Source organism: Chanos chanos, chromosome 5 (genome assembly GCF_902362185.1).
Source record: "Chanos chanos chromosome 5, fChaCha1.1, whole genome shotgun sequence".
Classification (NCBI taxonomy): domain Eukaryota; kingdom Metazoa; phylum Chordata; class Actinopteri; order Gonorynchiformes; family Chanidae; genus Chanos; species Chanos chanos.
In genome coordinates this window covers 31,404,380-31,428,449 of record NC_044499.1, presented here as the reverse complement: position 1 = coordinate 31,428,449, position 24,070 = coordinate 31,404,380, and the positions used below count along the sequence as shown (strand labels likewise).

The 24,070-nt window shown below is 40.0% G+C and overlaps 1 protein-coding gene across 1 annotated transcript in view; it reads left to right on the top strand.

Annotated features, from left to right (window-relative positions):
* Positions 1-24,070, top strand: part of LOC115812397 (poly(ADP-ribose) glycohydrolase) — a 32,920-nt gene extending 8,850 nt beyond the window's left edge. Inside the window, exons 9-19 of the mRNA XM_030774875.1 lie at positions 2,064-2,154; positions 3,774-3,928; positions 8,422-8,501; positions 8,618-8,678; positions 8,909-8,984; positions 10,232-10,379; positions 18,335-18,413; positions 18,669-18,777; positions 21,122-21,227; positions 23,204-23,332; positions 23,770-24,070. Coding sequence (XP_030630735.1) covers positions 2,064-2,154; positions 3,774-3,928; positions 8,422-8,501; positions 8,618-8,678; positions 8,909-8,984; positions 10,232-10,379; positions 18,335-18,413; positions 18,669-18,777; positions 21,122-21,227; positions 23,204-23,332; positions 23,770-23,939 — 1,204 coding nt within the window. The 3' untranslated portion in view covers positions 23,940-24,070. The remainder of the gene's footprint in view (positions 1-2,063; positions 2,155-3,773; positions 3,929-8,421; positions 8,502-8,617; positions 8,679-8,908; positions 8,985-10,231; positions 10,380-18,334; positions 18,414-18,668; positions 18,778-21,121; positions 21,228-23,203; positions 23,333-23,769) is intronic.

Genomic DNA, 24,070 nt, shown 5'->3' with positions numbered 1-24,070 from the left:
GACAGACAGCTGAAATGTTGTGGTAATAATAATACTAAGGAAAAAATGAATAGCAATAGGGCAGATCTTGTAAAGCACTAGAATGGTCCACTCAAATAGAAGTGTCAGACTTTGCTTTCTGATAAATGTCACAATGCCTCCCTCAGGAGCATTTGCACCCCCCACCCCCCTCTCTCTCTCTCCTCCACCATCCTCTGTAATTCTGTGTTTGTTGTTTTTCCAAAGGGATGATACAGCCCTCCTCCTTATACTTGTTTTTATTGAGGATCTGTGAAATTGCTGGGTGGAATACTCTCTTTGTCTTTACTCTCTCTCTCTTTGGGTGGGATGTAGAATAAAGAACTGCATCTGACCTTTTCTACAACGTTCTATTCCTTTCAAACAGTGACGAAGAATACAAAGCCAAGCGCAGTTTAAAGGCTGAATAAGTAGCCAGAGAGTCCGTGATAATAGCAGCCAGTTTACATCAGATTATTTAAATAGTTTGAATTTAGCATTTAAAGTGAAGAATAAACGACAAATACTGATCTTTTCTGAATAATGGAAAATTCTGTGTTTGGTCTCGCACTGTTCACAAGCCAAAGGATTTTCCGTTTACTTTGATTTGTTGTTTCTTTTTCATGACAGCGAGGTGAAGACTCTAGATCTCAGATGTATTTGAATGACAGGGTGGAGCATACGTGATTGACAGGCGACGGCGGGGCAGGCACACTCATAGAATATTCAACTGTAGACATGTTTAATGAATAACACAACAATTATTTGACAGGCAGCGTGCAATGTTTGTTCTCCATTCGTTGCTGGTAATGGATACGAATTTACGATTTTTCAAACTCTGGAAATCTCAGAGTCAGCCAAGCATTCATGCTCTGTTGTTTAGGTGAATAAAAATTGTGAAGACCAGTGTGCTAAATCTAGACCAGGGCTGTTAACGGAACGGACTGTCCCTTCTTGCTTGATTACTTTGTCAGCTTCCTATGATGAATGAAACTGCCCCAAGTCATACGCCGCGCGTGTTAGTTGAGCTTATTCGATGTATCGTTGGCCTGTGATTTATCGGAGCCGTAGGTATGCTACCTCAGCTGGTTCACAACCGTTCACGTTTGACGCTACATTCGTTACAAACAAAAGACTAGCTTATGATGTCAGTTCGGTCATTACTTATGACAAGTCCTGTCAGTTCTCCTTTATAGCCACACAAACGTCTGCCGCTAAATCGCAAGTCAAGGCTTCTCACGCGGGAACACCCATCCCGAACGTTGTGTCATTTGCATCTATACCGGCAAGCCCATTTAATCAGCCGGAACGGCCGCGCAACCTTGATGGAATTGCCCAGTGATTGATCACGCTGACATTTGGCAGTCCTTACTACCATAAATAAATGTGTAACTATCTGCTCTGCTAGAATAACAGTGTCTCTAGCTTCCAGAAGTCGTATACACGTTGGTTACGAGTTGGTCGGTGACTCTCTTGTCGTGGATGTCCTTTAGTAGGTATCAGCCTTAACAAACAAATCTCAAAAACAAACAAAAATGCCCAGTTAATATTAATGTTCAGTTTCTTGATTCTCTATTAAACAATTGAGTGTTGTCCCAAAATGGAGCTTGTTTGAACTCTGAGAACTACAGATTTTTTTTTATCTGCTGTTTTCCCTGTGTTTGTCCAAAAAGTTTATCATTGATGAAACTTTTCCCTCTCCAACTGCTCTGTTTTTCCTGCTACTTTTGTTGATCATAATGAAAAACATCAAAACACATTTAAGTGAAATATTTCAAGGTTGAATGCTTTCATGGTTTATTCTTCCCCATGGTTTTCTAACAAAACACTTCGGAATTGAAATCCACTTCGGAAAAAAAAGTACAAAAGTGTTATTTTCCCTAAACAGTGGCCCAGTTACTATTAATGGTGAAGATAATGATTATCTGTGTGTATGATGTGTGACAAATCCATCTGGCTGTGTTACTCACTGCAACAGCTGTGTATGCATAGCACTGCAACAAACTGTCCCAGTGTCCCAGCAGTGGTCTGTGGAGAATAACTTCAGTCTCTCTCTCTCTCCAGAGTCTGTCACCATCTGAGGCAAATCATCTGTTTTCTCACCTTCTTCCTGCTATGGCAAAGTTAGCGCTGAGTGCCAGCAAGCTGTTTACCCAGGTACCGTACCCCCGTGTAGTCTCTCATAACCCGAGTGTAATAATTAGCCTGAAAGATGAAAACTGGACCAACACAAGCTGGAACCAAATAACAGAAGGAGAAGACTAGGACATGGTGGTGTTGAACATTTTCCTCCAGTTGCTTTTGACTTTATTGGTTAGAAGCAGCTGTGGCCAGCTGGTGATTAAGATTAATCTGTGATGCTGGCATGCAATGGTAGTCATGGAAATGAGGAAGTCAATGTCCAGTTTGTGGTCAACGACCGAAAGTTTATCCACTCTAGGAAAACAGTGCAAATCTGGGAGGCTTTTTGAAAAGTCAGGACGTTTCCTCCAACTCTCTCTTTTCCTGGTCGCTCTGGTTAAACTAAACATATTTCAAACAAAGGGCTTGACACCAAATTAAGTCACTGTCGAACAGTACACAGGTGTTTTTAATGTCGAAGATTCATTGTTTGAATCCTGGCCATGGCTCACTAGCCAACTGGAGTCCATGAAATGTAAATGGCCATGTTCCATTGGGCAGGTTATCTGGGCAGGTTCTTTCTCCCCTCTGTCTCAACACCGATGATAAGGCCCCTATGTGATCGTGAGTAAGATCAAGTGAATAATGCCCATCTCTTAGCATTTATGGAGGTTGATTGTACTGCACAACTCATAGTGTAAAAAAAATAATTTTACCCATGCCAGAGGAAATATTTGCCAGACTTACTCATTTTGACCTTGTGAAGCAAGCATACTTACATAATTTGTGGGAAATTGGGCACTCTGAATTAACAGAGAAGCAAATATTCGGACAGAAGTTGATGTTCTCCCTTGAGGCATCTTTCATTGACTTCACATTAGGGAAAATCTATATCTGAGCTTAATATATCGTTATTTTCCGTGAAAACCTTATAAGATATGATTGGGGGATAGTATCTTTCGGTCGTTTCTGATTGGTTGATAATTAGGCTTTGGTTGGTCTCTGTGTGGAGGGGAATCATGTATAGACACAGGAGGACTGTAACATTTTAGCAACCAAGAGCTGAGCAAATCTGACAGTAATGAGACAGAGAATTGAGCAAATACCCCACCGGTCGATAGGGAAACCACCTTGGCCTCTGCCAGCCTATTGAAATGTATTGGCTAGATACAGAACACTGAGATTAATGTGTAGAACAGGAGCTCTCATTGCATTCATTCCCACTGTGTTACCGCAATGGAGGGAGCAAACCCAAGTCCATCCAAACACATCATTGTTTTTCTTTTTTTTTAAGTCCTGACATTTAACTGTAATTTTTCACAAGATCCAGTATATATGTTTAGTGTTAAAATAGTCTAAGCTCTAATTAGTGAAAATCAAGGTTTGTGTGTGTGTGTGTGCGTGTGTGTGTGCCCGTTTGCGTGCGTGTGTGTGTGCTCTTGTGTCTTTTCTCTGGAGAATATTTGAGGGTTAGCTGATTCTCCAGGGTAATTGCTATGTTTGATTGAAGCATTCCTGAGGGAGATTAAATTATACCGGCTAATCAAGGTAATGTAATTAAGTCACCTAGTTTAGCAAACTGATTAACTAATCATGTACAGCTGTCTGTTTGTGTATGTGTGTGTGTTTATCTGTGTGCGTCTCTGTGTGTCCAGCCAATCCCTTTGCTGAAAGCTGAGAGGAGCCACACTATCACCCTATCACAGGAGCAGGTGTCCTGTCTGTTGGCCAATGCCTTCTTCTGCACCTTCCCACGACGCAGTTCCCGCAAGAACGAATACTACAATTACCCCGATATCAATTTCAGCAGGTACTTTCCTTTCACTGAGACGTCGGGCAGTGGGGGGAAGAACTTTAGACACCTAATCCTGACGTTTTGTATTTTTGCCTAAAATAGAGGAGAAGGTTAGGGCGCAGAGGGCTTTGTCAAACAGTCTGATGCCACTCCCAATGTTTGCTCCTTCAATTCTTGTTTGCCCTTTCAGTAGTTTAGTGAACAAAATCACTTTAATTTGCATTACATATTACTTATTTTGTTTAGGCAGGAACATTTCTTGGATCTTTTTCAATTTTGTAAATCTAACCAGGCAGTTAATTATTCATAAAGTGTGATGCAGTTGGTTTTATTCTCATAGAAATCTGCTGCCCATATCTGCCATGCTTCGATACTGAGTTTTCCTTTGAGACCAAGCTCTGACAACAAACAACAGTTTTTGGTCATCAAAATGTTATATGTAAACAAGAGATAAGATAAGAAAATTACGTAAGTAAACAGCTGCTGATTAATCATTGATACCCTCATTTTTGGTGAGCAGTGTGGTGGTGACAGACTTCTCCACCAGATCTCCTCAGTTTTAGTGCTCAAAACTCTTTTTCCCATCGGCAGATTTGCCGTGTGCCGTCACTGCTAATGGTGACTCTGTGAGAATCCTTCATCCATTCAACATATCAGTATACTGTGTACCAGAAGATAATGGATCTCACAGAATATGTGGTATGGTGCAGCATATTGGTGGAATATAATAGATAGATTAGATATTGGACATCACAAAAGATATCGTACGTCACAGATGATATCAGACATCACGGAAGACATCAGACATTGTAGAAGATATTAGAAACATCACACAGGATATCGGACATCTTAAAAGATACTGGGCCTTACAGAAGTTGTCGGACATCATGGACGATATCAGACATCACAGAAGGCGAGGGATTTCACAGAAGATGTCTGATTCCCAACTGATCTGATATCACTGTCATGATCTGACCTTCTTCTTCTTGTCACTCAGTTCTGCAAATCTGTATTGCACTCATTGCTTTACCTTATTGATTGACTAACCTCAGCAAACAACCCCAATCGTTCAGAAAAAAAAATCAGATATATATGCATTCCTTTGTGTGTCATAAATTTTTTTGGATGCTACTGGTTTGAATTTATTCTGCTGAGCGCTTGACCTCAGGAACTGGCCCCAGCATTTCTCTACATTTCTCTACCTCAGCAGATCTTCATTTACACAAACCGTCTGATGTTTGTCACAGCGATCTCTCAGCAGCCAGCTCAGTTTGTTCAGATTGACACTCAGTCAGTGAGGTTACTCTGAACCGTAGACCAGTGTAAATGACATTTTATACATATGTGTGCATATATATACACACACACACACACACACACACACACACATATATATATATATATATATATATATATATATATATATACACACACACACACACACACAATATATATATATATACTACGTATATATATGTATATATACATACACATTGAATCTGTTCTGGTTCTTTTACCAGTGGTAATGAATCATCACATATTTTTATTTAACACTTTGTCCTTGAGAAGGTGTACACCTTGTTATGTATGCTCGCCTGACTGCTCTAGTACAGGCCTGGAAGTTTTTATGGGATTAATATGAGATAATGCAATATGTTTTGTGTGTAATTCCTTAAAGGGAATCATTGCGTAGGTCGTGTGTGCTGATGAATGGCTGCAGCGTGTGGTTCGCGTTTCTGCTGGCATGAGTGTGTGATTAGCTAAATGGAGGGAGAGAGAATGAGATTAACATTGATTTGAGGGGGCCTCTCTTACAACTAGAGGTCATTGCCAGTGGAGCTGTTCTTACTGAATCTCTATCTGAGAAGAAAGAATCAGTCTGTCCATCTACCTGCCTGCCTGCCTGTCTATCTGTTTGTCTGTCTGTTTCTCTAGCTAGCTTTCAGTCTGTGCATGTGTGCATCTGGATATATTCCTGTCCATCCATCTATTTGACTGCCTGTGTTTATCTTAAAGCTAAATTGAACAGTTTCAAAATGATCCACTAATTATCCTAATGGTTTTTAATGTGTATCAACCTTACAGTTACCTTTTTAAGTTTATTGTATTTCTTGAGTAGAAGTACTTTGCTGCAATGTTTTCCTATAATATTTTTTGAATACGAATTAAGTAATTAGACGTTTTAAACAAGTATGCAGTTGTAGTATGACAGTTTGTATGAACCCATTTAACATGGTACTTTTGGAATTAAATACACAGTAATTCAGGAGGTATACTGTGTCCTGAAATAGCTACACTTAGTACAGTAAGACACGGACTTAATGGCTTGAGGTTAATAAGTTGTGGTTTGATGTTGGTGTTTTAGCTGAGTGTTATTTTGGCAGTTAGGAGCTCTTGGACGTCTTTTCTTTTGTTGCCATTAATAGCTGTGATGCAGTGGTGGACAAATAACTGAATTTAGGGGTCACTTTGCTGTGCTTCTCAGTAAGATACACATTTATAGGCCTCTGTTAAACTTTTAGTTGTAAGTGTGTTGGCAGTTTAAACCTTTATTGTAGACATATATTTGATTTGTCATGATGAAATATTTTATTGTTAAATGGACAGTGTTTGCTCATTCCATTCCATGCTGTTTTCAATTCAGTAATTTGCTTTCCTGGCAAGCTGTAATGATTCTTCCCCGCAATATTATGTAATAGTCATTGGTTGTCTTTGTGAAGTCATGGCTGTATTAATATAGTTTGTTGTACAGTAGATGAAGAGGTATCCACACTTAAACCCAGTTTTATGTTGCATGGACTGTTATGTCATGTGTCGGACAATCGTGTCCACAGATCTGCGCTGACAAAATGGATGGAAGAATGAAAGGAACTGAGTTCTGCTCTCTTTCCCCGAGGGGCTCTCACCATATCCTTTCTAAACATTCCTCTCTCTCTTTCTCTAATGGCATGACAAGCCAGATTCACTGAGCCTTCAGTGCAAACTGCCTGGACTGACAGTGCTCTCAGTGTCAGGAGGTTGAAGAAACGCTCAGATACCTCCGGCACTTACTTTTGTTCCTCTACGATGAGAGCATAGTTTAGCTCTTGAGGTGACTTCTTTGTTAAAAAGAGAACGTTGGACATTAATGTATCCCTGGGGACTGAGCTGTGGTGGTTTGTGTGGATCTTTTGTGCTCTATGAGTACCAAACTTTTGAGTGCCTTGTTTTGATGTACACCCTGAAGCCGGGTCATAATCCCTGCGTGTCGCCACGTAACCAGGCAGAGGGTGAGAGAGAGAGAGAGAGGGAGAGAGAGAGAAAGAAAAAGAACTGAAATAGCTAGCATCCATCAGAAGGATGTCTGACTGAACTCAAATGGCACAAGAGGAAACTCCCCCCATTCTTGTGTCTTGTTTTATGTGTTTTTTATAATGGGAAATTTTTGCTTTGAAATGAATTGTTCCGCTTACTGTGAGAATTGCAGCGTAAAATGTGATTTATATAATGAGTAGCATGTCACAAATGTTCTGTTGTTTTTTTAAATTAATATATGTAATGTTAAGACTTGACAGTATTATAGTGTTGTGCTGTAAGAGCCTTTTGATGGTGATAACCCCATGGCTCAGTGACATTAGAGGGAGGGCCTTAAGACGGTTAGGCTCCAGAAACATGGGACTGTTTATCAGTATAAATGAATCTTAATGCTTTGCATTTCGAATAAATACATGTCTTACTTGATACATGTTGTTTAGTGTAAATGTCCTTTGAAATTTACAAAGGTATCTGTAAATGAGTGTAGAAAGTGGAATTTATTGATTAGAATATGAATCCGTAATAACATTTGTAAGCCAGTAGTACAATAGCAACAATACAAATTACACATATTTGAACCTAAAGGGAAACTGATTGAACAGGAATGGAATCATTGGTAGTATTGTGACCATGAGTTAAATGTGTATTGCTGATTAAATGGGATAAAACATTTGAGATGTATTATAACAATATTTTTTTTATTATTTGAACCATTTTGCATTCTATTTTTAAAAGTTAGCTACTTGCCATGTCATTATATAGTTTATTATCAGTCTTCTAGCCCTGGCCTAATCTGTGTGTTTATTGGTGTGTTTCCTATTGGTTGTGTGTTGGGTTGTGTATGTTTTAAAATCTCTGTGTGCGGATTTGAAGCAAGAGGTTTTGTTGCCTGAATGAACTATGTTTTACGAGCCAGTTTTTAATTTGACTTTATTTTTTAAATTTACTTATTTTTGTAATAGCTGCAATTTGAAAACCAGAACCAAAATACATTCTGGTCTCCTGTTTAGTTATGCACCTCCTCTAGTTAAGCGTCAGGAGAAGTTTCCATCTGTTAAACACACATGGAAATGTTGAATAAATGGCAGAGTCTGTAGAGTTAGAGAAAAGAACTAGTTGGCATAATTTTCAGTTCAACTCAAAGCAGGGATGGGTAAAACCTCTTATCACTCAGTTTGCTCATAGTTCTACGTCTCTCTTTTTTTGTCTTTTAGATTATTTGAGGGGAATTCTCATAGGAAGCGGGAAAAACTAAAGACACTCCTATGGTACTTTAAAAAAGTTACGAGTCAAAGTGAGTCCTAACATGAAATATTACTGCCATACTATAAGTGGAAGTTCAGTTATGTACAAAAACTGTGTCAAATATAAACATGTATAACAATGGTTTTTTTTCCCTTTGTCCCAAAGAACCAACCGGTGTCGTAACATTCAAAAGACAATGTCTAACTAAGTTTCCAAAATGGGAAAGGTATGTTTTTCAAAATACTGAATTAGTCAATAATTTTCCCTTTTAAATGTTGTCTCTTGTCTATTACTGTCATTTTTTTATCTGTTAATTGTAAAACTTGTGCAATGTCTTGAACAGCGTTGTAAAACCTTGTGATATGTCTTGAACCATAATTGTAACACTGCTTATGACTGCAACTGCAAATCATGTTACAGAATAAACTGTCCATAATTCTATTATATGGTTTTTAGCTCAGAGAAGCTGCTTACTAAACTGCACATCACGTGTGAAGGCACTATTGAAGACGATGGCTATGGGATGCTTCAGGTAAAAGGAAATATTGTCAGCTGTGTGCGTTTTTGTCAGCTCAGACTGCAGTCAAAACCCTCTGCTGACTGGACGCGTCACATCACATGATTTTCCTTTTTTTTGCAAAATTTAAGAATTCCTAGTCTATTGTTTTTCATATGGAGATGAGTTGGAGTTACATGTAAGTGTAGTGACTTGGCTATTTCAGTGAAGACAAAGGATCTGGGTGTTTCTCAGGTGGCACACAGTGAGTGTGTGTGTGTGTGTATTTGAATGTGTGTGTGTGTGTGTGTGTGTATTTGTGTGCTCTCGTGTGTGTTTCTGTGGTCATGAGTTTGTATGTGCGAATCTGAGACAGGGGTCGGAATCCAGTGCCCCTCAGTGCTTTGCAAGTACCCCAGGGTTGGGTCTTGCCTGTCACATCAGTCCCCTCCCCATGCATATGTGTGTGTATATGAGCAGCTGACAGTTGACACACACACGCACTAAAGTGGCCGGGGGTTGGGGGTTGGAGGGGTGATGGGGGTGGGCAAGCTCGTGTGATTGACAGTTGTTTGGGCGAGGTGGGGCGCCTTGACAGGCTGTCATAGACCCGTCTGCTCTTGTCCTAGAGCTCAGTTACTAACGCACACACACACAGAAAATAAACTCTCTTTGTTACTCCGTGCCTCCTCTTCCTCACTGAGCAAACTGTTCTGTGATCTTTTTTTTATAGATGAGTCCATTTTGAACAATTCTGTATCTTAAGCCTTTGATTACCTGATGTCCTGCATGATAAATTGATGTCCGTTACAAATCTGGCATTTGGCATTAGTTGCGCCGATTTTGATCATTTTTCAGTAGATAGAGATTAAATCCTTTAAGTGCACTCTCAGTGCTAATCTGATATAGAGAATGCTACTTCATACATACAAAATGACTAACAGGCTTAGCTTTGTGTTTTCCTGTATTTGTGAGTCTTTTCTTTCTGCAAAATGCACAGAAACAGGATTCCTCTCTGCATTGTTTAAAGATTTATTGCACATGAACAAATATGGAAGTAAACTGATGTGGTAAATATTTAACCCAAAGTCATTCTTCTCAGTTTGGGACTGTTAAAGTATTACGGACACAAGATGGTCCTCAATGAATTCTCAGCTACACAAGATTTATCATACACATGCCTAAAGTAAGACCAAATTTTGTTGATATAATGATTTTCTCTCTTTATCTCTCTCACTCTGTGTGTGTGTGTGTATGTATCTGTGTGTGTGTGTGTTGTGCAGGTTGACTTTGCCAATCGGATGGTCGGTGGAGGAGTAATTGGCTCAGGCCTGGTGCAGGAAGAAATTCGTTTCCTCATCAACCCTGAGCTCATCGCCGCACGGCTTTTCACCGAAGCCCTCGAAGACAACGAGAGTCTGATCATTACAGGTCAGTGTCCAGGCTCACGTTCTCGTTTCCGCTGCATTGTCTATTTACCTTCCTGTCCGACGGGAATTTCCCCGCGTCACTTTTTTGACAGAGCACCCATGTAAGTCAAACATTCAGCCCTTTTACTGCACCAGCGCAACATGCAATCTGTCAATTTGTGACATTCTCGGTGGGGTTACCGTAGTGACAGTGTTCTTCATCAGACTACTGCACAGCGAGAGCACAGAGAGAGTGACCTGCAATCACGTCCCGTCTCTCTCGTAGATTAAGGGCAGGGGGGAGGCTGATTCCTGATTGCTGTCTCTAGTTAGTGATTTGCTGGCAAGGACTTGGGCTATCAGGATGTCCTGACCGACTTAAAGAATAAAAAAAAAAAGACATAAAACCTGGCAAAGATATAAATCTGGAGATCTTGATCAGTAAACAACCTCAAAGTGACTTCAAGTCAAAGTAGCGCATTGTCCTATTTATTCTAGTTTGGAACAAACAGTTTTCGGTGTCCCTTCACAGCCATCTTGGGTCTTGAACACTGCTACCATATTACAGATGAAAATGTCTTATGATGGGGTAGCTACATGTCTTTTGCTGTGCTGGTGTTTAACCAGTGAAGTCATTTCATTACCGCTTAAAAATTTTGTATGTTTTCTTAAAAACTTTTTTTTCCTTCATGTTTCAAGTTTGGCGTCAGAGTTCGCTTCATTTTTAAGCATTTCCTGTGCCCCTGCTTTACCTTTACCTCAGCGTAAGCATAACAGACGTCCATTTACCAGGCTAGTGCTCTACAGACTTAATCATAACAAAAACTAGTCAACATATCCCAGAACTTCCTGGGTCAGAAATGTAATCAACCACAGACGAATACTTGTAAAGGGTAAGCATCTGACTATGTGCCGTCTGAGATTTTGGAGATTTTGATGGGTTTCTATCTGAATGGGCGGAAATGCGGCAGAGATCAGCCTGCATTAGATAGATATTTTCTCTTCTTGAAGGATTGTACACTTGTACATATATGGTTATCTGGAGTAATCTAGAGCATTAGCAGAGAGAGTAACGGTTCTTCTGATGGATCTCTCTCTCAGTGATCACACTGCAGGACCTGAGGCTTGTATGTAAAGTTATGTATGTATATATGATGAAACATATATGTATGTATAAAGAAACTAGATACATACATAATAGAAGTAATATATAAATAATTTGGTTTTGGGCAAATGAATGAATGACTGAATTAATGAGACCTCGTCTCATAAATCTTGCCCTTACACATGAATTGAGATAACACACATAGATATGCATGAAGCCAGCCCTTGTGTCTTTGCTAACCAAGACCCATGTGGATTTTTGGAGTAACATAGCATGCTATTTGACTGACAATACAAAGAGGAACTATGTAAGTGCCTCACCAACAAGCAGTGAGAAGGAGAGTGACCCTGACTAACAGAACTGCCCAAAGGGAGCAAGGCTTACTAGGCTCCCTTGAGCCCCAACTAGGGTATTTGTGGTACAGCTGCGATTCAGATGAAATAAACATATACAGTAGGTTAATTTATAGTAGGACGTAGTTTGGCAGGCTAGGTATGGAGCAAAAACAGGTTTGGGCCTTATATTAGAGGTATGTGTTTTATCTACCTTTTTTTGTACAATCATTTAAATGTAAATTCCTTACACACTTTTCACAACTTTTACTTTATCACTTAATAGATTTTTGGAATACACTTTGAAATTGTACCAGTTCTAGACTCAGTAGAGGTTTATTCCATTTTTGGAGAACCTCTACAATTAGTCCTGTTAAAAACTAAGTAAATGTATTGATTATTAAAGTTGATCAGGCAAAGGAGCATCTTATAGCTTAGCAACAGAACAGCGTAGCTTGTCCACTTGGAGAGATAAGAGTTTCCTCATAAGAGACTCACGTCTGATTACATCTTGGAAATGAAGTGAGTTGTAAAAGGCTGCATGCATGGACAAAGGTGCACTATTCAGCAGAGTCGCGGCTGAGATGGGATTTTCCTGCCGGGCATTAAGAATGGCCAGAATGGCTCATTTCATCACGCTTCACTTCCCACTGAGATCAAACCAGTTACTACACTAACAACCAATACTGTGACTTCACAGTAGCTTCTTAGGAAAAAGAGTTTTCCTTCTTTTTTATGTTATTGGAAGATAAAATATAATCTTCCTTTCTAATCTTAAGTAAAGGCAATGTCCAAGCTTAAAATAAAAGAGCTCGAGAAATTATGCATTTCTAGTAGTTTTTTGGTGAAAATGAAAGGGGTGAGGCTCGGTCGTGTGATTTGTGGTGGAGTTTCTCTTAAATGCTTGCTTGATTGCAAAAGCTGATTGGTCGAAAGAAGAAACAGCATTTGGAGTTCTCCTCTGGCTCTTTGTACACCAACTACTGCTGTGCAAACACATCCTTCATCAACCCCCCTTAAACTCACACGACATCACACACACAAACACACATTCTGACATAAATACACGCTGTGCACTACTTATTCAACTATGTGACACTTGACTACAGGCTTTGCTAAATCACTAAGAGAATGACTAAGTAACTTAGTGAAGTGCTGTTCATCATTTTGTCCAGTGAGAAGTACTTTATAAATTTAGTTTTAGCAGGCTCTTGAGGCTTTAAGCAAACGTATTCCTCCCTACTGACGAGAAACATAAATGGAAGTGTTCAATAGCATTGTTGTACAGGCTTCACTTAAGACCTTTATAAAGTCCCTTGTAAGGAAGGAAGAAAAGCTCTTTAAAGATTATTTAAACAGGGCAAGTCCTAGTTCAAATACTTTATATGCATATTCCCCCAAGTTTGCCTTTGATTTCTAAACATTTTTCCTCAGTAGTTCTTGATGGCTGCCATCCAGACTCCATGTCCCTCATTGGTATTCTCCTCCAACCTCCACTTTTGTCTCCATGGAGTCACCTTCAAACCCCCCCCCCCACCTCCACTCTGTCCCCCTTCCACTTACACCACTTAACTTTATTACAGGCGCCCTGAATTAATTACCGCAGGAAGACTCCACCCGGGAACCCGCTCCGCTAATGCACACTCCTGTTCCATCGTCTTTATTAAACTAACGTACCCCATGTTCGGTCCAGTCTCTGCAGTGCAGTAAATCAGCCCGCCCCCCCTCCACCGTGCAGCGTCTTGACATGGATCCTTAATGGATCTTATGGCTTGCACTGAAATTTGCCAAAGTGGCCAAACTTAATTGAATTGCCGGTGATTGCTGTGTGTCTGGGCTTGCCGTGAGGGCAGTTAGGAGTATAAATAGGATAAAGGGGGAGGACGATGACTCACTGATAGTGATCCGACCCAGGAAACGTGACGTAAATGGCAGCCAGGTCTCCGATGCCTTCTCTGGCATAGAGCGGCTCCTCTTCCCCCTTTTCCCTGGAGAACACAGCCCATGCAACATTTATGCTAGCATTTGGAACTATAAATGAAGAGCAGTGAATGAGGAGCTATTTCCTCACTCATGTTGCACTTAGATTTACTTACCGTGTTTTTTAGTTAGTTGGTTTGTTCGTTTTGTCTTGCAAAGGGCAGGTTAAATTATTTTTGATTGTTCTTTGGGTTTTCTGTATGATGTTCAAATGAGATCAAATGGTACAAAGAAATATAAAATAGGTGAATGTAAAATGGGGGAAAAAAGGTAACTTTTCACTCTCTCATTTGTGGACATGTTCATGTCATCAGGAAAAGAAACAGTGGGAGAGGTTTGTTAAAAAAAAAAAAAAAAGAAAGAAAAGAAAAGGTTCATTTTGGAGACAAATGGTCTCTCAAGATGATGGCATTAAGATTAAGACAATCACCCCTCGTGGGGAATCTCCACCAGTGTGAGTAATTTCAGGCCGAGCACCACTGATGAGATGCGCGCCTGACCTTTCCCGCTCTATTCTGTGGGTCCCTTAGCAAATTCCAGCCTCTTTCTCAGCAGGGCCCGATGAGGAGTCAGCTTAATGAAGACCTGAGATTTCAACATGAAAGCCTGCACTGAAAGAATGCAACAGTCATTGGTTCACACGATCTCTCGGATCTGAAGCCGCTGCAGACAATGGAGTTTTAAAACGTGCTGTCCTTCCTTTCAGTTTATGGCCTCGTGCACCGTTCAGCACAAAGGCGTAATTTGGAAATGTCACTGTAGATCTGGATTTGAATGGCATTTACAGAACTGGCTCTGTAAATGTGCACACGTTGATGGTCATGAATATACATTTGCTGTGTTTGGCTACATCACCAGTCATCTGAGCAGTGGAACAGCCAGTGCTGCACATTGTTTTAACTGTCTGCTGTTTAAAATGGATAGTTATCTAGATTGTGCAAGCTTTTTGTTGTGAGTGAGCTAGCTAGCACATTTTTGCTGGGCAACTAGCTACCTTTCTGCTGAACCATTTGAAAATCAGACTTGCACTGAAAAATTGGTTTCAGACGTAGCTACATGGCTATACTTTTATGACACGAGCTATTGAGTTTCCCTAGTGATCTATGTGTGATCTAAATTTCATATTACTCTCAGTGGGAGTACTGGTTTGTTTTCCCCTGCAGGGACCTAGTCTTTGAATTTCCATCTATTCAAGTTACTAATGTATGCAGTATGCAGAAGTAAAATTGGTTCTAAGCACATAAACAATTTGTGACACCAGGGACAGTAGTCTTCTTTGCAGAGCAAGGAGATGAGAGATGACCACACAATAAAACCACATTCCATGTTACCACTGAACCTCTCAGTGTTTGGTTTAGGCCATTTTAATGGTGGCTTTAAGATTAGACTTAATTTTAAGACACATTTTTTTAGACATAATTCAATACATGCAGTGAGTCAATGGTATGGAGTGCAAAAATGACTCCGGGAAAAAATGGTTACAAACTTTGTCCCCAAGTACAGTAATCGCATCTCAAATCTTAAAAGAAGTTCTCTCCCTCAGTTCTCCTCCCATATCTTCTAGCCACTGATATTGCTTGGCTCAACATTCTCGGACTTGTTCACTTATGAAGGTCAAATGCAGTTGAGTCACTGGAATGCATTATCTTCTTAGGGTTCCACTAAAGACAATGAGCTTATCTGTGGAAAGACCTTTTTGGCTTGTGTTTTATGACAAGTCAAAGGATTGCATATCGTCACTGTCAGGAGCAACTTATTAGATTTGCCAAGCTTTTAGTGGGCTCCACCAATCTCTGACATTGCATAGATTTGATTGGATAGCACTGTTGATATTATCGATTGATCTGCAGCCCAGCTGAAGAGGATGGACATCATAAAGACACTGAACAGTCTTAACTCTATATCATGAAAATCATAATAGTAATGAGAGAGTGCAGACAGGACATAACATATCAAACCACATCTTCAAGACTAATGGAAAAATATGAATAGAGAAATATGGCAGTCAAAGATAGCATAGATTGGTGATGGAGCCTCAGTGATTTTTTTTTTCTTCTGGGTATACTTTAGTCTTGACTACCTGTCATTGTAAGCATCAAATGTTGACTTACTTGAGTTCACTTAGACTGACGAAGTTAGGTACCTCTCACTTGGTTAGTCTTTTAGTTCATCACACTGAGGAAGTATTTTCTCCAGATGTAATGAAGTTTCAGATTTATCAGAATTGGGGAGCCTCCCCTGCATAGCCTTCTTAGGTTTATTTTTAATAATGTAAAATATTTTGTATAGTAATATCTAACACTAAAAATGTAGTCTTTATTTGAAATGCAAGTATATGGTGGATATTTTGGAGCTATAGACTTTGAACAGAATATTTCTGGAAACCATGGTAACAACTAGGAACACCACAAGAGCACTTAAGGAAGTTATTAAATGCCGTTTCTTTATTCCTGCTAAACTTTTGAGGATGATTTTTGCCTCCTCAGCAAGTTCTAAACCTGTTTTTCTCTTGAAGTTACGTTACTTAGTTAGCTACATGTGTTAGTTGACCAGGTAGGTGATACAGGGAACATCTGTCATAACTATTTTTTATAATGTTGTCACGAAATCTGCTCATTGCTTAGAAACCTGCAGATTTGCAACTGGAAACGATCATGTTTTGTCTGTATTCGAATGAGAACAATGGGCCTCATTCCCCAACCATTCTTAAGAAGAGATTTGTTCTTAAAACCCATGTGACATTCACCAATGTTTTCTTATGTGGGACACTTATGCACATTTGAGTGCTGACATGTTTGTGCAAAATAATTGTTTATTGTGTTTTCTTCAAATCTACACTTGTATAATATTATAGAATTTAAACTGCAATAATATTTATCATTTACCATAATTTCAATAATTATTTTCATTATTTTACAAAGCATTATGGTCTTTTAAAATAAATAAACACTACATTAACACTTCATGTAACATTCCAGAATGTAGTGCATATTTACCTCTGCCAAGGAGGTTATGTCTCCGGTGCGGTTTGTTGGTTGGTTTGCTTGCTGGCTTGTCTGTCCGTTCGTCAGCAGGAAAACGTAAAACTTTCACGAAACTTGGTGGAAGGGTGTAGCGTGGGCCAAAGAAGAACCCTTTCAATTTTGGAGCAGATCCGAGTCACGGGGTGGATCCACGTATTAATGTCAACTTCGTAACACCGGTGGCTATGGCAAAATGAATTGAATTTGTTGCGCATGGGTGAACCTGTCGTCATTACAGGGAGTGGTGTGCCGCGCTGCGACTTAAAGAGTGGACTGATGGCCTTGGCGGAGGTCTGTGCTCTCCGAGTGCCCTTCTAGTTATTCCTACTTTAGTACAATGAACAGTTGGACACTGTGATTAGTGAACAGTAGTTTTACACTACTTAAGGGTTATCCCATCTGAAACCAGACAGGTTGTAAAGCAGGTGTGTGAGAATCAGTCAGTTTTACTTTTATACATATGGATAAATATTAAAATACCTGAACAGGGCAGATACAGCCATTGTAGCCTTCGCTCCTGTATGCGCGTTGCATTGTACCATTAAAGCGGGGCACAAGTGATGACTCAAGCTGCTTGTTGGTTGTTAGAAAAGAACTTAGAATTATGAGAAATAAAATCGGAATTCCGAGGGAAAAAGTCAGAATTGTAAGAAATACAGTCAAAATTGGGAGAAATAAAGTCGCAGTTAAGCAGACTTTTATTTTAATGTGGCAGAAATGGGCTTCCATAGATTTCTGTGTGTACACAGGACCCTGCAGTCTTATGCCATTTTATGGGCATTGGTGGGGTGTTTACCTGTGCCAATTAGGAACAACTGGCATGCACTTTCAACTTACGAGGACAATGGAATTCATCATTATAAGAACAAAGGTGCGAACAATTCATTGGTTTAATTGCACGTCATGAATCTGATGTAGACTTTTTCTTAGGACCGTTCTCAAGAACAAGTTTAAGAAAAAACTAAGGAAGATATTAGTGGATGAAGCCAAATGTTATTAACGGTAACAAAAAAAAAAAGTAAAAATCCAAGTTGTATTTTGAGTCTCTCATCAGGAGGGCACTTCTTGAGTGATCAGGGAGCTGACGCTAATCATTGTCCTCCTTCATGCAGCTCTGAGGGGTCTCTCCAGGTCCTAATGAGTGATAATGAGGCCATGGCAGTTCAGTTAGAACCCGCTCCACCGAGAGCTTCCCCAAGTCTGGGGAAACTACTTAGACCTACGAGGAGACTGGGCTGGGTTTTCTTTCATGCCTGTCTTGGAGGGGGTGCGTGGTGGGGTGAAGAGGAAGTGGGGGTTTGCTTTGAGCTAATAACTGAACCTTCTGAATGTGGGAGATTTTTATAGTTTTATAGTTTTCACCCACACAAGTGAATTTGTTCTTAAATATGCATGATATGTGAGATTTTTTTTTTTAATCTGCTGGAAGATACAAAGGTTATGCTGTAAAATTTAGTGTGTGACGGGGGAGTGTATTGCTGTAGTGAAAAGATGATAATATGTGAAATGCGTTAATTTTTTTTTTCTTTGGTCACAGGAAGTGAGCAGTACAGTAAATATACTGGATACTCAGACTCCTATAAATGGGCTGGAGACCATGAAGACAAGATTCTAAGGTTATTTTTTTAAAATTCATTTTCAGAAGTATCTGTCTACATCTGTCGCCCATTAGCCTGGCTGGCTGTTGTTTGTTGTTCTCGGTTTTCCGGCACATTTCACAATTTCTTTTTCCCCACAGCTCCCTAGAGAGAATGTTCTGGCAAACCGTTTTCTCCTGCACTAACAAACAGAGTTTTATTTTCAAATGTATAATCTGAGACCTCAAATTCAGGTTTTATTTTCTGATGTGACTTCCCTGATCTCCTCTTTAGAGATAGGTGGCAGAGAAGATGTACAGAGATTGTGGCCATAGATGCACTGCAGGTCCGGAGCTTCACACAACAGTTTCACCCACAGAAAATGACCCGAGAGCTCAACAAGGTAAATGAAAAGATCCTGCTATCCTAAGTGTTTAATACCGCATTACAGTTAATGCCACAGGGTCAGATTGTAAAGCCACCTTAGATAGTTTATCCTCTTTTACATGCCTAAGCCAAGATCAGACTAACATTTTACAAGTGTGTATATCATATAGAATAAACTATCTGGGTAATTTTGGAGCCCATACAAGCTTTAGAACATGGAAACATTAAATGAGAAAGTCATTTATAACTAAATATAACTAAAGTATTACAGTTATATCACTGCTTGTTGTATCCAAAGATGTAAATGGTTGGCGTAACCATTTACCATGGCATGTTGCTGCCTCTTACCTTCCTCCTTGTTTATTTTAGCTTTGATGAATGTATTATAGTTAGAGTTTATATTTTATATTTATTTTATGTTTAAACTTTTTTTATTTTATAACATGATGAAACCTGTCTGAAACCAGGTTGGAGAGAAACTACATTCATTTCTGTTGTTATACCTTGGAACTCGGCTTGAGTTGTAGTCAGTTTGTAGACATAAATATGAATATTTTGTATTATTTATGACGGTGGAAGTAAGGGGATGGTGTTAGTCTACAGACTGTCTTTGATGTTGTGCTTTGATCTTCTCTAGATGAATCTCTCAGTAGATGCACCCCTGCAAACGCTTCTGTGCCCCCAATGATTTCACGCACCAGAGGAAACTTTAATTGGCATTTAAGTTCAAATCTGGCACATGGTGGTTTAATCTCTTTATTATCCAGTAGTTGCCTACAGAACCAGGGAGCAAATAAACATAATTCACACCCTCTGTTTACCTTAACAGTGTTTGGTAAACATTATCAGTTAGTCATGTTTGACTTGGGCCAGGGAAGCGTGTAAGTGTAAGTAGTCTTCATGACTCCCAAAGCAAGCGAGTGAAAAAAAAAGAAAAAAGAAATAGAACATGATTGCACAGACAGACTGTCTGCCCGTCTCATTCAGATGATAAGCATTATTTGTGGCACTGCATGGTGTTTGATGCTGGGTTCTGACTTTTGCCCTTTCATAAAACTGTAACCACTCTAACTCTGATTGATTAAATAGAGAATAGCCTTTCTTTTTAGCTGAATCTGTTTCATGTGTGAATGGGGATGCAAATTTGTATCTGAATTCGACGTATCTCATGTCCCAATTAATAACTACTCTTTTTTATCAAGTAGATAATAAACAATTTGTTGAGATTTGTTCATTTTACCATATTACTTGGTAAGGTCTGTCGACACTAAGTGTGAGATAGCTTGATCTGTCTTCTCTCTTATCCTGCTGATTTGAAGGCATATCTCAAATAGTGTTAACAACAACAAAAAAAATCATGTTTTCACATCCAAAAGTTGCCACCTATTTAATAACTTCTGTGTTTCACTCAAAAATAAGAGGTCACTGTAGTGGTTAATTTCATCTCTCACTCTGAGATTCATCATGCACAGAGAAAAAAAAAAATATCAAGATGTTTGGGCTGTCAGGTGTTACATCTGGACGGCAAGCTGAACGCCTGACAGCTTTGACAGCAGGGTGAGAAATACTTCATTATGATGATCAGTCCGCTTTGGACGATTGTTTAGCCTCCTGTCACAGCTGCCCTTTCTGAACAGGAATTTACTGCTGGACAGAGAGGGAGCGAGAGAGAGACTGCGCTCTCGCCCGTCATTCTCACTTCCAACGCCTCATCCCCAGAGCGAAAATTACAGTTTCAATCTCTGCAAATCGATCACTTTCTCTCCCCTGTCTCCCAGCCCCACCCCACCACAAACCTAAATCTCAAATGACATTCTAAATAACCAGACGTCTGTCTGCTCTTTGTTATTTATCCCCTTGTTTGTGGTTTTTTGTATGACGTGATTCTTTAATCAGAATATTAGGTAGTCGTATGTGTTTTTTTTTTTAACTGGAGTATCGCAGTATCATCCTTTTTAATTGGTAAGTGAATGGTCACAAAGTCATGTCTATTTCTGACATAAAGTGTTCTTCTCGTAATTGATTCTGTCTCGGCCGTATGGTGAGTTCTTCTTTTAGACAGGTTGGCTGTGTTGTTTCAAGCCCCCCCTCCTTTTTTTGTTTTAATGACGCTGAAGTTCAGAAAAATCAGTCTGTCGGTATCACTGGTTCTGAGGGACTGTGACACACCTGCTGGGTGCACAGTTTCTGCTAAATTCATTCACCCGTTAGCAGAGTTACCATTGATGTCTTTCATTTCTCATCTCATATTTAATTATTTGTTTTCACATTTTGGTGTTATGTCTCTTAGTTCCCTCTGTCTCTCTCCATCTCTCCCTCTTCCCTCTCTTTGCCAAAGCTAATGTTCAGCTTTTTTCCAGGCTTACTGTGGTTTTGCACGTCCAGGAGTGGACAGCCAATACCTGGCTGCTGTGGCTACAGGAAACTGGGGCTGTGGAGCTTTTGGGGGTGATGTTGAGCTAAAAGGTACATTTTAGTTTGGTATAGGCAAACATTTACCACATGTGAAGGCCCTATTCATAGAGCTAAACGTCAAATCTGTGCCTGTTCTGCGACTCCATTTTGCATGTCGTTGACTGGCTGTTTATAATATAACATTATATAAGACAGTATCTCTGCTTCCTTAAATTTATTATAATACCTCTGAAGGGTTTGGTTGGTTTCTTGAATAAGGGATAGGGCTAAACTTGGACTAAATCTACATTCTGAATGTCTGTATATATATCTACAACATAGATATATATACAACAACAACAACAAAAAATTGCATTATTATATTTATGCTTTGTTTTGTGTGTGTGTGTGTGTGTGTGTGCGCGCGCGCGCGCGTGTGTATATGCGGAGGAGGGTGTTGCTTTTCAAACTGTTATGGGAAAATACATGATTGTGGCGTAAGATTTGTGGGGGCCAGTCAGGAGTAATTTTCTCTGTCAAATCTAACCACAGCTGTGCTTGTTCATTTAAGCCCTATCAACCTCTCCTCCTCTTATTGATCAGCTGACAACCAGAATATTTTCCATTAATAGTAAAATTGATCACTTGCCGCAACCCATTTTTCTCCACCTAGAGAAGCCTCAACTCTTCAAAACACTTCAAGGTTCGGGGAACCGCGTCAAATGCTTCTTTATCCTTCTCTAGCTTTGCCCATTTATCAGTCCAAATGTTTTTCTTCTAAACTGATGCAGGATAATTAGCCAGCATCCAGGAACAGGAGTTTACACACTCTCTGTCTCACGGGGACAGCTGATCCTGCTCTGTTTTACTCCAGCACGTTGTCGTGCACTCCTGTCACACTCAGCTCTAATTGAGGGACTCTCTTACTGACTCTAATATTGGACCCACTTAAAACTGATGACAAGGGGGTGGGGTTAAAAAAACCTCTCCTGCCACTGGGCACACTGCTGTTTTTACCAGCTAGCGCTCATTACCAAGCTCGTGTCCCCAGACCGTATTAATCAGCACTATTATTTCCCCCCTCCTGAAATATTCACACGTCTCCAGGGCCCTAGCCTCTTCTGTCTCTCTCTCTCTCTCTCTCAATGACTAAGTCCATAGTCCCCACAGGAGGTGTAAGGTACCTCCAGAACATTTACCTTTTTATCACAGATGAGTGCTGATTCATAGGCTGAAGAGTGTGAGTGATGTGTACCACTGTTGGCACCCTCAGCCAACCCAAGCACGTCAACTACTCTATCAAAAACAGCAGGTTTTCAGCACATGATGCTGGTCAGTGATTGGGTATTTTAGACATTTGTTTTTAAACATTTACCCCTTTAATAAGGATAAAGAGAGAGACTTTTTTGATTCAATGACAAAAAACAAAAAAAAAGAAAAAGAACTGAAGCTGAACTGAGGTGTTGTTCCGCAGAGAAACGGTCACTGTTTTTCAGCACATTCTGTCATTCTTTTTCTTTTTTTATTTTTTGAGTCTCTAACCTCTTTGATTAGTACAGCCAGTTGTAGACATTTTGACGTGTTGCTTTGCTCAGCCCAACCCTTCTCTTTGAATGTGGAGACAGCGTTGAAAGGAAAGGACAAGTCCTGCTTCTGTCTCTCTAAGACTATGGAGAGAGATGTGGAGGCCCCATAACCCTGCCTGTCACTGAGTTTGGAAATATGTGTGGAAGGAACTGTGGCAGAGCCTCTGTCTCTGTCTGTCTGTCTGTCTGTCTGTCTGTCTGTTTTAGTGTAGACAGGGCTTGACTCACTTTTCAAATGGATTTGAGGGCATTCTGTAGGTTAACTTTATTTCTTCTTGGAGAAACATTTATTTTATAGTGATCCTCTTCACATTCATAGGTGTGTGTGTGTGAGAGAACTGTTGTCTTATTTGTGATATGTATAAGGATGTGTTTTGAGGATATTGTCAGTATCTGTTCAGAACTCTGGTTTGACCTGTGGTGTGTGTTTGTGCGTGTGTGTGTGTGTGTGTGTGTGTGTAGCTCTTCTCCAGATCCTGGCGGCTGCGGAGGCAGGTAGAGACGTGGCATACTTCACATTTGGAGACCGTGTCCTGATGGGCAAGATCCATGAAATACACTCCCTCCTCACTCAGAGAGGCCTTACTGTCGGTAAGCACCTGTGCATACTCCTACACACATGACACACACATGTAAAGACACGCACAAAGCATCAACACACTGTCACAAACACACACACACACACACACACACACTCAGACCAAGCACTAAGAGTGCATGTTAAGCTCGACATTGGGATAAGAGACACTTGTCAGAATTCCCCACAGCTTATATATCGTACACACACCTGATCCTCTTTCATCACAGCTGTGACATTAAATAGCTGTAAAAAAAAAAAATTGTTTTCACAAGCAGGTCATTTGCAAGTAACAAACTACTGATAGTGTTTTGTCATGTGTCATACACAATTTTAAAGCACTGTAAATTCAAACCAAACTCACACTTCATCGAATATATTACTTCAGAATTTAATCTATAGTTTTTAAAATGCTCTGTGTTCATGTCTTTTTTGTTGCTGTATTGTGTAGGAAAGATTTATAAACTGTTGGAGCAATACTACGACAGCGTGTGTAAAGACTACTTTGGCCACAGACCCTCCATCACCCTCTATGCCTTCCTGCACCAGCGTCTGGGTTGTCTCCAAGCGAGAAAGCAGGACGTTAATTCTGACGTTTACACCAGTGACGAGTCAGAGTGACGCTGTGTCCCTGAAGACTTCCAGAGATGTCAACCAGGGACCCTATCCCTCTCACCCCCACTCTTCACTCCCCTTTTTCACCCTCCGTCTGTCCGTCCGTCCTTCCCCCGTTTCTCCTCTCGTTCGTGGCT